The sequence below is a fragment of the Suricata suricatta genome, chromosome 9 (genome assembly GCF_006229205.1).
Source record: "Suricata suricatta isolate VVHF042 chromosome 9, meerkat_22Aug2017_6uvM2_HiC, whole genome shotgun sequence".
Lineage (NCBI taxonomy): Eukaryota > Metazoa > Chordata > Mammalia > Carnivora > Herpestidae > Suricata > Suricata suricatta.
Window position 1 is genome coordinate 84638804 of NC_043708.1, and position 13630 is coordinate 84652433.

General features: G+C 43.3%; 1 protein-coding gene and 1 pseudogene across 1 annotated transcript in view; both read right to left on the bottom strand.

Moving 5' to 3' along the window:
* Nucleotides 1-329: 329 nt before the first annotated feature.
* LOC115302302 lies at nucleotides 330-1375 on the bottom strand (annotated as a pseudogene).
* Nucleotides 1376-12896: 11521 nt separating this feature from the next.
* The window catches only part of DUOX2 (dual oxidase 2), an 18297-nt gene continuing 17563 nt past the window's right edge, over nucleotides 12897-13630 (bottom strand). The window contains exons 31-32 of the mRNA XM_029951195.1: nucleotides 13597-13630; nucleotides 12897-13284 (exon numbers count right to left, since the gene is read on the bottom strand). The exon at nucleotides 13597-13630 is cut by the window's right edge and continues 290 nt beyond it. Coding sequence (XP_029807055.1) covers nucleotides 13162-13284; nucleotides 13597-13630 — 157 coding nt within the window. The 3' untranslated portion in view covers nucleotides 12897-13161. The remainder of the gene's footprint in view (nucleotides 13285-13596) is intronic.

The following is a 13630-nucleotide window of genomic DNA, read 5'->3' on the forward strand; positions in this document are numbered from 1 at the left end:
AAGGAAGAGGCTCAGGGGATGTTTAGATGTCATGACCTCCCTGCAGTAAGAAAGAGGTTAGGCTACTCCATTTCCTTATGACCTTAAGCAACTCACTTAAATTCTTCAAGCCTCAGGTGCTTCATCCTTTAAGCAAGAAAAATAATACCTAACTCAAGGCTGTCCTAGAAACAGAATGAAGTGATTTTGAAGTCTTTTTTTAAGGGTAGAATTAATGTTTTATTGTCAATAATAACCAGATGGCAGTTGGGATATATAGTCTTTTCGTAAAAAAAAAAAAAAAAATTACAAGTTTTAAACAGCCAATGACTTGTTAGGTCATAACATAATTAGATTAATTCATTAACGGTGGCTTCAAGTGTTTCGTTATCAGCTACAGAAAATTCACTTTTGTCTTTTTTTTAAAAACTAGAAGGAGGGTCCCTGGGTGGCTCAGTGGGTTAAGTGACCAAGTCTTGATTTCAGCTCAGGTCATGATCTCACGGTTTGATTTCAAGCCCCCAGTTGGGCTCTGCACTGCTAGCGTGGAGCCTGCTTGGGATTCTCGCCTCTTTTTCTCTCTTTCTCTCTCCCTCTGTCTCTGACCCTCCCCTACTCATGCTCCTTCTCACTCTCTCTCTCAAAATAAATAAGCATTAAAACAAACAAAAAATAAACACCTGGAAGGCTCTCATGCATTTGACTTCATGCCCCGAAGCACATCCTGACAGTCATACACATTTACATCAAGGAACACCACCTTGGAATACTTCTCAGAAAGGAAATGAAAGAAATGCTTGATCATTTTGCAAGGTCCACACCATGTGGCTGAGAAGTCAACAACTACAAGTTTATCTCCTGCACTGTTCAAGGTTCCTGAAAAGCATACCTCCTTTCAATCTGCTTCGCCACTTTGGTGGCTGGGGTCCGAAAAGCAACTGTAAGGACCGATGAAAGTGGATCAAACTGCCAGACAGAGCTTCGATTTTGAAGTCTTTATCTTGGTGCCTGGCACCATGACTGTGCCCCTGCTCCTCACCAAACCTTATCTCTTCATGTGGCAAACGAGCAGGGTGCTGATCCCCACAACTTTTACAGGTCTGAGCCTGGAGTCTGCAAAGGTGCTTGGAAGTATGTGAGAAGTTCCCAGGGTGGTGGAAAAGGCCTCAGCCTGATGTGACCCAGCACGCTTAGCTCTTCCATAAACCTGCCAGAGCAAGGGCACTAGGAGTAGACCTGGAGGCCTGACAGAGAGCAGGATTGAGAGCCAAGTAACTGCGCTTAGGAGCTGCCTCTTACCCGCCTGCCCTGCTCTGTCCCTGAGACCACTCAGAGGAGGCCCTGCACCCAGAAGCCCTGAGCAGTTGGTCCAGTGGGACAGGGATTCCGGAGGCATAGCGGTATCCCTCACTGGCTAGCATCTGGCACACTCTGAAGGACCTCTGGAAATGGCCGCAGCCTGATAAGCAGCCAGACCTCACTCTCCAGTCCCAGCCACTGCCATCAGCCTGAGCTGACCCTAGAGTGGCCAGGAGTCCCTGACGTGACTCACTGTGTAGAAGGGGAAGTCAAGCCCCAAAGACCCAGGAGTGGCATGTCCGGAGACTGCAGCAAGAGGAAGGTTCGCCTGAGCCTTGAGCTCCCAGCCATGAAGACCCATGAGACAGCTTGGAGTCCAAATATGATGGGGACCAGCTGCCCATTCCAGGATTTTTTGACTTTAAGAGGGAGTGTGGGGGTCCCTGTGGTGTGGTAGGAGCAGCACTGAATCCAGGGTGCCTGGGTGGCTCAGTCAGTTAAGCGTCTGACTTGGCTTAGGTCATGATCTCAGTTTGTGGGTTCAAGCCCCAGGTTGGCTCTGTGCTGACAGTTCAGAGCTTGGAGCCTGCTTCAGATTCTGGGTTTCCCTCTCTCTCTCTCTGCCCCTCCCCTGTTTGTGCTTTCTCTCTCTCTCTCAAAAATAAAGAAATAAACATAAAAAAGAACAACACCAAATCCAAGGCAGATCCTTGGTTCTGGAACAAGCAAATCCCCGCCATCCCAGGTAGTTTTAGGAGAGCTATTTAATTTGCATGTGTTCCTGGGCATCGGTAGTGAGGTCGGTAAAACCTCTTTCAGGAGCATTATCATTTATACAATAGAACAGTTAGCTGCTGTGGAAAAGAATGAGGGAATAATCATAACAGCTAATGCCCAAGGGCTTACTGTGGGTCAGACACTTCCGAGAATGCCAGATGTCTTCACTCACATCACTCTCAAATAACCCTATGGATTAATATCATTCCCCCTCTCCATTAAAAAATTTTTTTAATGTTTATTTTTGAGAGAGAGAGAGACAGATGCGAACAGGGGAGGGGCAGAGAGAGAGGGAGACACAGAATCTGAAGCAGGCTCCAAGCTCCAAGCTGTCAACACAGAGCCCAACACGGGGCCTGAGGCTACGAACTGAGATCATGACCTGAGCTGAAGTCAGATGCCCAACCAACTCAGTCACCCAGGTACAATTCTCCCTATTTTTATTTATTTATTTATTTATTTTTTTAAATAATTTTTTTAACTTTTTATTTATTTTTTATACAGAGAGAGACAGAGCATGAGAGGGGAAGGGGCAGAGAGAGGAGGAGACACAGAACCGGAAGCAGGCTCCAGGCTCTGAGCTAGCTGTCAGCACAGAGCCTGATATGGGGCTTGAACCCACGAACGTGAGATCTGACCTGAGCCGAAGTCGGAGGCTTAACCGACTGAGCCACCCAGGCGCCCCAATTCTCCCTATTTTAAAGCTGAGAAAACGGAGGAACAGAAGTTAAATAATTTGTCCCATTCACTCCCACCACATACATACATATGTTTGAATATGTATTGGGGAAATACCAATAAGGATGGATAGGAAACTGTTAATGGCAGTTACCCCTTGAGGTTTTGTATTACTTGAGGGGGAGGTAATAGGAGGAATCTTTTGATCTTACTTATTTGCCATGTTTTGTGGACTTGACTGCACTGAATTTTATTTTTGTTTTTATTTATTTTATACATTTTTTGATGGGTGTATGTGGGTTTCTTTCTTTCTTTGTTTTTTTTTTTTTTTTTTTTTTTTTTTTTTTTTTTTTTTTTTTTTTTTTTTTTTTTTTTTTTTTTTTAAGAGAGACAGCAGAAGTAGGGGAGCAGCACAGAGAGAGGAAGACTCAGAATGCAAAGTAGGCTCCAGGCTCTGAGCTGTCAGCACAGAACTCAACATGGGGCTCAAACTCATAACTGTGAGATCATGCCCTGAGCCAAAGGCTGATGCTTACCCAACTGAGCTTCCCAGGTGCCCTGTGAGTTTTGTTTTTGAATCATCAGTGACCCTTCCACTGTCAGAGGAACTCAGTGGGTACTCACTATGGCTGTGACTATGATGTGTTTGCCTTCATCATCTCTTCACCCTACCTCAGTTGCTTTTTTCTTTTGCTTCCTTTCCCCTATATGCAATTTCTGTGGAGGACTTTGTGTTTGCTAGGTCCTTGAAAATTAGATCAGAAGGGAATGTCACCTAATCTTTCTAGTTTTTTTAAACTGGTTTTTACTGTAAGAAGCTTTAGTGGAATATTTTTATCCTTTCTACTACCAATTTCATATTTTAATCTTGCTTCAGAGAAATGAGTTTACGTTTCCTCCCCAGCTTTACTAACCCTTTGATATCATATTGTTGTCGAGAAAACCCTGTGAATCTCACTATTCACTTGCATAGTCGTTCGCAGGATATCAAAGTTGATACACCATTTAATTAGACCTCATGCCATTAGATGTGACCTCGGTGTTTCAAATCACTTCTGTGTTCATGTCCCCATGGTCATTATCAATTACTTCTACAGCCAATTTCCTCGGTTGTTGAATTTTTTCAGGGTTTCCTTTCCTTGAAATATGCTCCTCAAGGGTCAACAACAACTGGGATCTTTATCTTATGTTGCTAGTTCCTTTTCCTTCATGTTGTGGGACTTTTCTTTCAGGCTCTTCTCTTCCCAGGCTTGAAAAGTGAGGCTTAAAAAATCTCATTCTAGCATCTTAAAACATCTCTTCCCAGACCCCACTAACCATTCACCAAGTACTGCACCCAGGTTTATGTGATCCTACCTGATCTCATCATAGAATTTACAAATTTGACAAGTCGTCAGGCAGGGAAATGTTACGGAGGATTGTGTGGCTCTCTGAGCTTTACAAACATTATCTCATCTTACTTATCTTCCTTATTCAGCAGGAAATTGAAGCTCAATGCATGATGGAATGTGGAGATAATTGGTGCATGGGGGGTTGAGCTCCACTGACCATTCCCTCAACCACAGTGATGCTGCATTTTCTTTGTGATATTCTTGATCACAGAGTTGCCCTTGTACCGTGTTATTGTCTCTGTTTAGCTCTTAGGTTAATGGTGGGGACAGGAGTGGTTTGCATTATGATCAACTCATTGTTTAATTTGGCTCTATTTAGGCTTTCTATGCTAGTGTTCTTGGCATTGATGATTATTTGCTCTCCTCTATAATGGAGATTTAACTTAGCTGATAAACAAAATGTGTCTTTCTTACTTCAATCCCCATTTTCGTAGAACCCTACATTGTTAATAATTTGGTGTATATCCTTGCAGATATACTCCAAACACTAGTATTAGGATATTAATGCAATTTTCAAGGATCACCCATACGCTCCCTTGGGGAGGCAAAAATATTTTCTTCTTTTCTCCAGAATAAATGCTATTTAATCAATTGGATATTTGTAATTCTTCAGGCTTTCTCCCACTGTTTCTTCCTCTTAGGTTCCTTTTAAACACGTTTTCTTTTTTGGTGGTGAAACACTGATTTTTTTTTTCAGTTTTCCAAGCATTCATTTTATGCCAGTCCATTCACAGAAGTGGCTAAGACAGATATGGAGTTGACATTTAACTCAAGGTGGTGGCTGGAAGGAAAAAGATGATAAATATGACCCTTGCAGATGGAGACATTATAGAAAGTCAAATAAACAGGATGATGTGTTAGAGGATGTTATAGTTTTCTCTTGCTGCACAAAAAGACTAACACACACTTAATGGGTTAAAACAGAAACACGGGGGCACCTGGGTGGCTCAGTCAGTTAAGCATCCGGCTTCGGATCAGGTCATGATCTCACGGTTCATGGATTCTAGCCCCACGTTGGGCTCTGCGCTGACAGCTAGCTCAGAACCTGGAACCTGCTTCAGATTCTGTATCTCCCTCTCTCTCTGACCCTCCCCTGCTCGCACTGTCTCTCTCTGTCTTTCAATAATAAATAAAAAACATTAAAAAAAAAAGAGTAGTGGAATCCATTTTTAATGTTCCTCTTTTCCTCTTATTAGAAATATTTTGTATTTTTGAACAAGTAGACAAAATTACAAGAGGAAAATAAGATCAACCATACCATTGTCACCTAGAAATAATCATTGTTACAATTTTGGTGCATTTACATCTAGAAATGTAAATCTTTGTCCAGATTTCTTATAGTTTTCCTGGGATGGGTTCCTAGAAGAAGAATTAGTGGGGAGAGTGGAGGTGGGGGAAGGGCTTAAATATTTTAAGACTCTGGAGATAATTTGCCAGATATCCTGAATATGAGATTACTCATCTAAAAGATTTCATTGTAAATGGTTACACAATATTCTGTTTGGCTCTGTAGCTTACTTAATTAACTATTCTCTTGCTGTTGGATGCTACGGCTGCCTCACAGGGTAGCTGAGAAAATTAAATGAAGAAAGCATATTAGGGAACCCAGCCACGGGCCTGACTTGGAGGGCAGCTCCATTACTTTGTTTGCCTGTCTGCAACTTCCACCACTCCAGGATCTGGCATACCTGTCTCCCAGAAAGCTCAGCCCTAACCGCCTTCCGTCCCATCTGGGGGCCACTCCAGCTCATCCTCCAAAACCTGTGCCTTCCCAAAATGTCAGCCTCTCCTGAAACGAGACCAGGTGAGACTCTTGTTTCCCAGAAGATGACATGCTAAGATGACAACCCTTTTCAGAGGTCACTGAAACCGACCAGTGTGACCATATCACACTTGTTGTCAGCACATCCAAAGATAATAGAAATTCAGAGATGTTCTCTCCTTCTGAGGATGCTATCTTTGGGAAGGTCTGGCTGCGGAGGGGGAGCACAGCTCAAGACTGGACCAGTAGAAGTGGACTCCAGCCCAGAGATGAGTTTGTACAATTGACCTTTTCTATCCTTCAAGGTTCAGCTCATAGTCTGCCTCCTCCAGAGATCTTTTCTGAACTCCCCCAGCCTTCATAGCGCTCCCACTCAGCTGGGCATTTAATCAATCACTTATTGTGCAATGTTATTTATTCACCAAATACCCTCTGAGAATTTGTTCTGTGCCCAACACTATGCTAGGCAGTGAGGAAATAACAGTGAACAGCAACGCACAGGTCTTACCCTCTGGTTGCTTACAGCATAACAGGAAAGAGAGACACTGCACAAGTACTGTGCTTGCAAGAGGTAGTGCTCTTCTTCCCAAGAGCTGGGCTGATTTTCCACTCCTGGGGGACGAGGAGTGTGTCTTGCATTCCTTTTAGGCCCTGTGTGATCTCATACTCTCTGTGTCCACAGCAGTCACTCAATGAATACCTTTTGAACAATTAACAATGAGAGACAAATTATAAAAATGTTGATTGCTTCTTTTTTATTGGTTACAGTTGACATGTAACATATAGTAGTATGTTAGACTCAGGTGTGCAACCTAATGATTAGATGTAGTGTATATTCTGAAATGATCACCGCAGCTAGTGTTGTTAGCATCCATCACCATACATAGTTACAATTCTTTTTCTTGTGATGACTACTTTTAAGATCTACTCTCAGCCATTTTCAAACATGCAATATGGTATTATTAACTATAGACAATACCATGCTATAGTTTGATTTCTTCTTCGTTGCCTTCTTGTTTTAGACATTTAGAAGCACTAGGGTGGAAAGAGCAGAGATTCTGAGATTTCATGGGACCTGGGTTCGAATCTTGATATTGTCTGTTACTAGCTGGATACCTGTGGGCAGTGTTCTCTGAGCCTCGGGTACCCCCTCTCCACAATGTGGGCAATAATATCTCATCCAAAAAGCTATTAAAAGGATTAAATGAGGAAATTTATGTAAACGTGATATAGGATCTAACACATATAAACCCTTAAAAGTCAGTTCCCTTTCCCCAGCCAATTGAACTTTGGATGAGAAGCCAAAGAAGTCTTTTTTCCTAATAAGGGGCCTCCATTCATTTGGGATGAGGAGTGTAGAAGGAAAGAGTGAAATTTTAGGTCTGCAAGGGGTCTTAGCCTAATCCCTTTATTTTCACGGTGAGGAAACTGAGGCCCGGAGAACTTAGGTGACATCCCTAAGGTTACACAGTGATTTTAGTAGAACAGCTGGAAATTGAACCCAGGTCCACATTCCAGCATCCAATGTTTTGGGCAGTCTCTCCTAGAATTTCACTGCCAATCTCTCACTCTCAGATAAGGGAGTGCTTTCATGTTACAATTTATCTGAGGCAATTTTCCAGGGAAGAAACTGGGTGCAGAGATTCTCATGCCTTTTATAGAATTCTGGAGACTGGGCAGCAGGGAAGTGGTCAGCTCACCTTGTCACCTTCCATTAGACAAGGCCAGGATGGGGTGACTTCCAGATGCTTTGGGGGGTTGGTATCTCTAGAGGATAGGGCAGGCCTCCTCCTCTCTGTTTTTGGGGAAATACAAAGTTGGGGGAGCAGTCACACAGGACAGGCCTGGACTACAAACAAGGTATTTGACATCACTCAAGACCCAAAGACTCCAAACTCCTCAGATATAAAGCTCTGTCTTCTGGATCCTCAATTTCTCTTGATGAAAGTAATAATTGGAACAAAATAACTAGGTGTCAGGTACAGTTAAGGGCTTTCCACACATTATCTTTTCCTGAACACATATAACCTACAAAATGAGGCACTGAATGTTTCCTTTGTCTGTTCAAGGTCACCCAGCTGGGTATTTTTTTTTTTAGTTTATGTTTTTATTTTGAGAGAGAGAGAGAGAGTGAATGCATGTGTGTGCACTAGCAGGGGAGTGGCAAAGAGAATGGGAGAGAGAGAATCCCAACCAGGCTCCATGCTGTCAGTGCAGAGCCCAATGCAAGGCTCGAACCCCCAAGCTGTGAGATCATGACTTGAGCCGAAGCCAGGAGTCAGACATTTAACTGACTGAGCCACTCATGCACCCTTTGAGGTTACCTAGCTGGGTTTTAAACCCAATTTGACTCAAGGGGTCCTTACTTTTAACTATTTTGCTAGATTGGCTCCACTTACTTGAAAATCCTTAGCAAATGAGTAGAAAGTTTTCCACACCTTGTCAAATTTCTCCTCCCTCAGTTGGGGCAGAAGTTCAGTCTGGAAAGTGGGAAAAAGAGGCAAAGAGCTAGCCTTCATTACTCTCCTACAGAGCTCAGCATGAGCACCTCCTCAGCCTGTCCACTCCCTTCCACGTGATCCCAAATCTCTTCCGTTCAATCTCATCCTCATCCTCATCTTCTCTGTCCCCAATCCCACTGCCATCCAGTCCTTCCTGTTTTCTTCTCTACCCCTGTTCCATTCTCATCTTCATCTCTATCCCTTCAAGGCATAATTTAGGTTGGGCTTTGTCCCAAGGCCTGAGATAATATCTGTGACCTGACATAAGAAGGTTTGTTTTCTTTTACACTGTTAGTATTAGCGTTTCCATGAATTTCCACCCTTCCCCAGTCCACTTTTTCTGAGGTATTTTTTGTGGCCTCCCTTATTTACACAATTCTTCCAAGTCTATCCTCTCCCCTACACCCACTTGTGTAGTCAGTGATCTCATTTTTCTCAACCCAAAGGCAGATTCTTGGTGGCTGCCTGTTCCTGGCTTATCTATCCCAGGAGGCCCTACTCTTATCTCAGTAACAAATGGCTTCCTGGGAATCTGGGCAAGGTTAGACTGAGCGGCTAGATCACGTGAATACATGCACAAGATTAACATCTAGAATGTGGGTGGATCAGGGAGTCAGGCTGTCACTTGAGGCTATTAAAGATTATGAGGGCACATCCCTCTGTCCAGCTGAACATGTACTTGACATGGTCTGGTGTCTGGGCAAGAGTAATCATGGAGTCATCAGAAGATCCTCAGACCCTAGCATGGCAGGTAGGGCAGGACTGAGTAGAGAGCATTATGGATAATCGTGACAGTCATATCAACAACATTCTCTAGTCTAGCAAGGAGAGGTGAGTTAGGATGGGGCAGATAAATACCTTAAGCAGTCTTAAGAAAGGAATAAAGCAGGCACTGAGGGGCCAGATTTGGGAATAAGCTAAGGGACTAGAGTTTAGGATTAATAAATAGTTGTGCACCTGGTGAGGATCAGGAGGAGAGTTGGAGGCCTATATGCATGATGCTGTTAATAAATAGGTAGATTAATAATCACCTTATATTGCAAATACATATTCTCATATTATAGTGCAAGCCCTGATTTTTCTTCCTTCCTTCCTTCCTTCCCTCCCTCCTTCCCTCCCTCCTTCCTTCCTCCCTCCCTCCTTTCTTCCTTTCCTTTTTTTGTTTTCAATGCAAATGCCTGACTTAACTTTTGATTGATGAGACATTAAAAAATGGTAAAAGGACCAAAGAAGACCTACAAAAGATTAATAGGTACATGAAAAGATGCTCAATATCACTAGTCATTAAGGAAAAGCAAACTAAAACCTGATACCAGTTAGAATGACCATAATCAAAAAGACAGGAGATAGTAAATGCTGGCATGGCTGCAGAGAAAGGGAGCCTTTGTGCACTGTTGGTGGGATTCTAATTTGGTGCAGCCACTGTGGAAAACAGTATGGAAGATCCTCAAAGAATTAAACATAGAGCTACCATATGATCTAGCAATTCCACTTCTGGGAATATATCTAAAGAACAAAAAACCCATTAACGTGAAAAGGTATCTGTTGAGGTATCTGGGTGACTCAGTGAGTTAAGCATCCAACTTCAGCTCAGGTCATGATCTCACAATTTGTGGGTTTGAGCCTTGTGTCAGGCTCTGTGCTGGCAGCTCAGAGCATGGAGCCTGCTTGGGATTCTATGTCTTCCCCTCTCTCTGCCCCTCCCTTGCTTGTGCTCTGTCTCCATCTCTGTCTCTCTCTCTCTCAAAAGAAAAGTTAAAAATATATATATAAGAAAAAGTATCTACATGTTCATGTTTATAGAAGCATTATTTACATTAGCCAAGACATAAAAACAACACGTGTCCATCAATGAATAAAGAAGTTGTGCTGTGTGTGTGTGTGTGTGTGTGTGTGTGTGTGTATAATATTATTCAGTCATAAAAAAGGAGGAAATCTTACCATTTGTGATAATAGCATGGATGGAGCTTGAAGGCATTATGCCAAGTGAAATAAGTCACACAGAGAAAGAAAAGTACTATATGTTCTCACCTACATATGAAATACCAAAAAAAGCAAACAAACTCATAGAAAAGGAGATCAGACGTGTGATTACCAGAGGTGGGTGTGGGGGGGCGGGAATTGGAGGAAGGTGGACTAAAGTTACAAACTTCCAGTTATGAGATGAATAAGTACTAGGGATATAATGTACAACATGACTATAACTAACACTGATGAATGATCTATAGGAAAAATGTGAAGAGAGTAAATCCTAAGAGTTTTCATCATCACCAGGAAAAAAAATCATTTTTTTTCTTCTTTTCTTTTTATTGTAGTTATATGAGGTGCTGAATGTTAGGCTGAAGCTATTGTGGTAATCACTTCATAATATATGTAAATCAAACCTTTATGCTATACTCCGTACATTTATACAGTAATATATACTAATTATTTCTCAATAAATAAGGGGGGGGGAGAGGCATTTTCTTAAATGATGGCTGTCTTGAATAAACACATTGCCAACCACATGACTAGATAAAGCACCAGGCTGCACTGCACCTTGTCCCCCTCACCACTTTAGGCTCCATTGTTTTAGAAATCTGGGTTGATTTTGTTTGATAATTGACCATTTGGGATGCTTGTTTCTTATTTTCTTGTAGTCTCAATTCACATTCTTACGGGTTTTTAAAAACATTTTATTTGTAAGTAATCTCTACCTAACATGGGTCTCAAACTCACAACCCTGAGATCAAGGGTCACATGCTCCACCATCTGACCCAGCCAGGCAGGCACCCCCTCCACTCTTATATTTTAAACTCACCAATAAAGAGTGAGCCTGCAAACCCCTGCGTGCCCACCTCAATAGAAGCCCCAGCCTGAGACATGACCTCATTGTGTGGCCCCCAGGTATGCCATGTAATTTCCATTACTATAAGTAATAAACCTCATATCTTTCGAAGCCTCTTGATTGATTGCTGAGGGTGTCTTGCAATCTTAAGAAGAACCCATAAGGGCCGGTCCAGCTACAGCACTGATTATCAATAGGCTGACACTGGTGCACGACACATACATTTTCTCATCGGTAGCATTTTCTGGCCCAGTATTACTATCTGTCTTCCTAATACCCATACAGAGGGTGGTATACATAAGGAAGTAGGTTCAGAGAAGTCAAGAAATTTTCCTCTGTAACTACTTAGGGGTAAAGTTGGCACCAGAATCCAGGTCTCTGATCCAACATTCTTCCAGTTTGGTCAGAGAGATTCCTTCAATATAGAGGGTTGGGAGCCAAAGGCATTTGGCTTGTCAGAAGAGGTTGGGTGGGACCAATGAGGAGATGAGCCTGGGGCAGGGATGTGAAGATGGGCAGAAACTCTCCCTGCCACTGGTCTTATTGGCTGGAGAACTCTGTGACCCAGCAATTCCACCCCAGATATATACCCAAGAGGAATGAGTGCATTATGTCCACCAAAGACAGGTACAAGAATGTTCATTGAAGATTTATTCAGAATTATCAAAAACAAGAAACAACCCAAGTGTGCATCAGTAGGAGAATGGATAAACATTTGGTACATCTCTACAGTGAAATACAACTCAGCAATGAAAATGAATAAACTACTAATATATAAAACAACATGGACAAATCACAATGACAGTGTACTGAAAAAAGCCAAAACTAATCTGGAGTGACAGAAATCACGCCAGTGATTGCTTCTACTGGTTGGGGGAGACTACTGGAACGGGTACAAAGGAAGTTTCTGAGGTGGTTGAAATGTTCTATATCTTGGCTTGGTTAGTGTTAACACATGTATGTATAACTTTAAGATTTATACACTTTGCTATATGCAAATTATACTTAACTTTTAAAAAATAAAGCTCAGCTTTTTAGGAAAGTGTCAGTTGCAGAAGGGAAAGGAAGTGCCTTAAAAAAAGCCTAGTATGGAGGTGACATCCCAGGTTGCCTCCTATGTAACATGAGCAGCTTTGCCTGATTTACCTGAGATTGAGGGGTTTCTGTGAAAGGAGATGGTCAGTGGTAAAACTGGGAGAGTCCTGGGCAAACCAGGACAGCTGGCCACCCCACTCCTGTGGAAGTGGGGAACTGAGAGGGAGGTCTGGATGTCTGGCAGACAGGTTGGATTCCCTTGGTCTCAAAGCCCAGGTGTTGCACCACAGGCTCAGAGAAGGGCCATGGGAGGGTCATAGCAGCAGGCATTGCTGGTTGACTGCAGGAACCCTGGGACTAGGGAGACGTCTTTGTTCCCTGGTTATTCGTCAGTGTTCTTGACCCTTTAGGAGCAAGAAAAGGTTGGGGGTAGGGCTAGAGGGACAAGGTTTCAGAGACTGAATAGAGACAGTTGGATTGTCCAGATTCCAAGCATCATGGCTTCTGAACTGGGGTGAGGAGATTCTCATTTAGCCCTCTCTTCACATTGGCTATCCCCACTCCACCATCCCTCAAATGCGTATACCAAGAAAACACCAAAGCAATACATCGATTTTGTACATGAAAAATAGAGATATGAGGACCTATCAGAGGCAGATGCTATTGTATCTCTTCACCTCTACAGATGTCACAAGGCAGAGGCTGTCCCCACTCTACTTTGTTTGCCATAACCTGCTGTGGCTTGAGCTGAAGGGGTCTTCTCTTCCTTGTCAGAGCATAGAACATATGGGGTCATGAGGGTGGAGTTCTGTCAGCTTCCTAGCTGAGGCCCGAGGTCGATTCTAACAGAGGAACTGCTGGCAAGGCTGGTCCACAGAAGGGAAATAGGAACGAGGAAGTTCTAAGAGGTTCTCAGAAGTTTTCATAGTGATGCATGAAGTGGGCCTGGTCCTGCCTGTTGATAAGCTGACAGGCCTTCTCTACATTCTTGGTCATTCCTGGAGGGCCACAGCTGAACACCCCAATCTTCCGTACCTGTCAAGAGTGTTTCAGGGAGTGATTGTAGAGAGGAGAGGCCTGCAGGCTTAAGATTATCACCCCTTGGGAGGAAACTGCTTCTCAAGCCTGCTGGAATGACCAAGGCATTGACCTCTGGCTCTGAGGAGGAGGCTTGAGCTAGGGGCAGTTGGGGGTAGGGAGGGTTTGAAGCCTTCCTCCAACAATTGACCCCACCATGGGGCTAGCATGGGGCAGTTCACCATTCAAATTATAGCTTTAGGGAGCTTGAGGCCAGGATACCCAGACAGGGGAAGGTCAGGGTCTCGGGACAGGTGGGGTGGGACTGACCTGTGGGTGGACCTCCTGCAGGGACTTGAAGAAG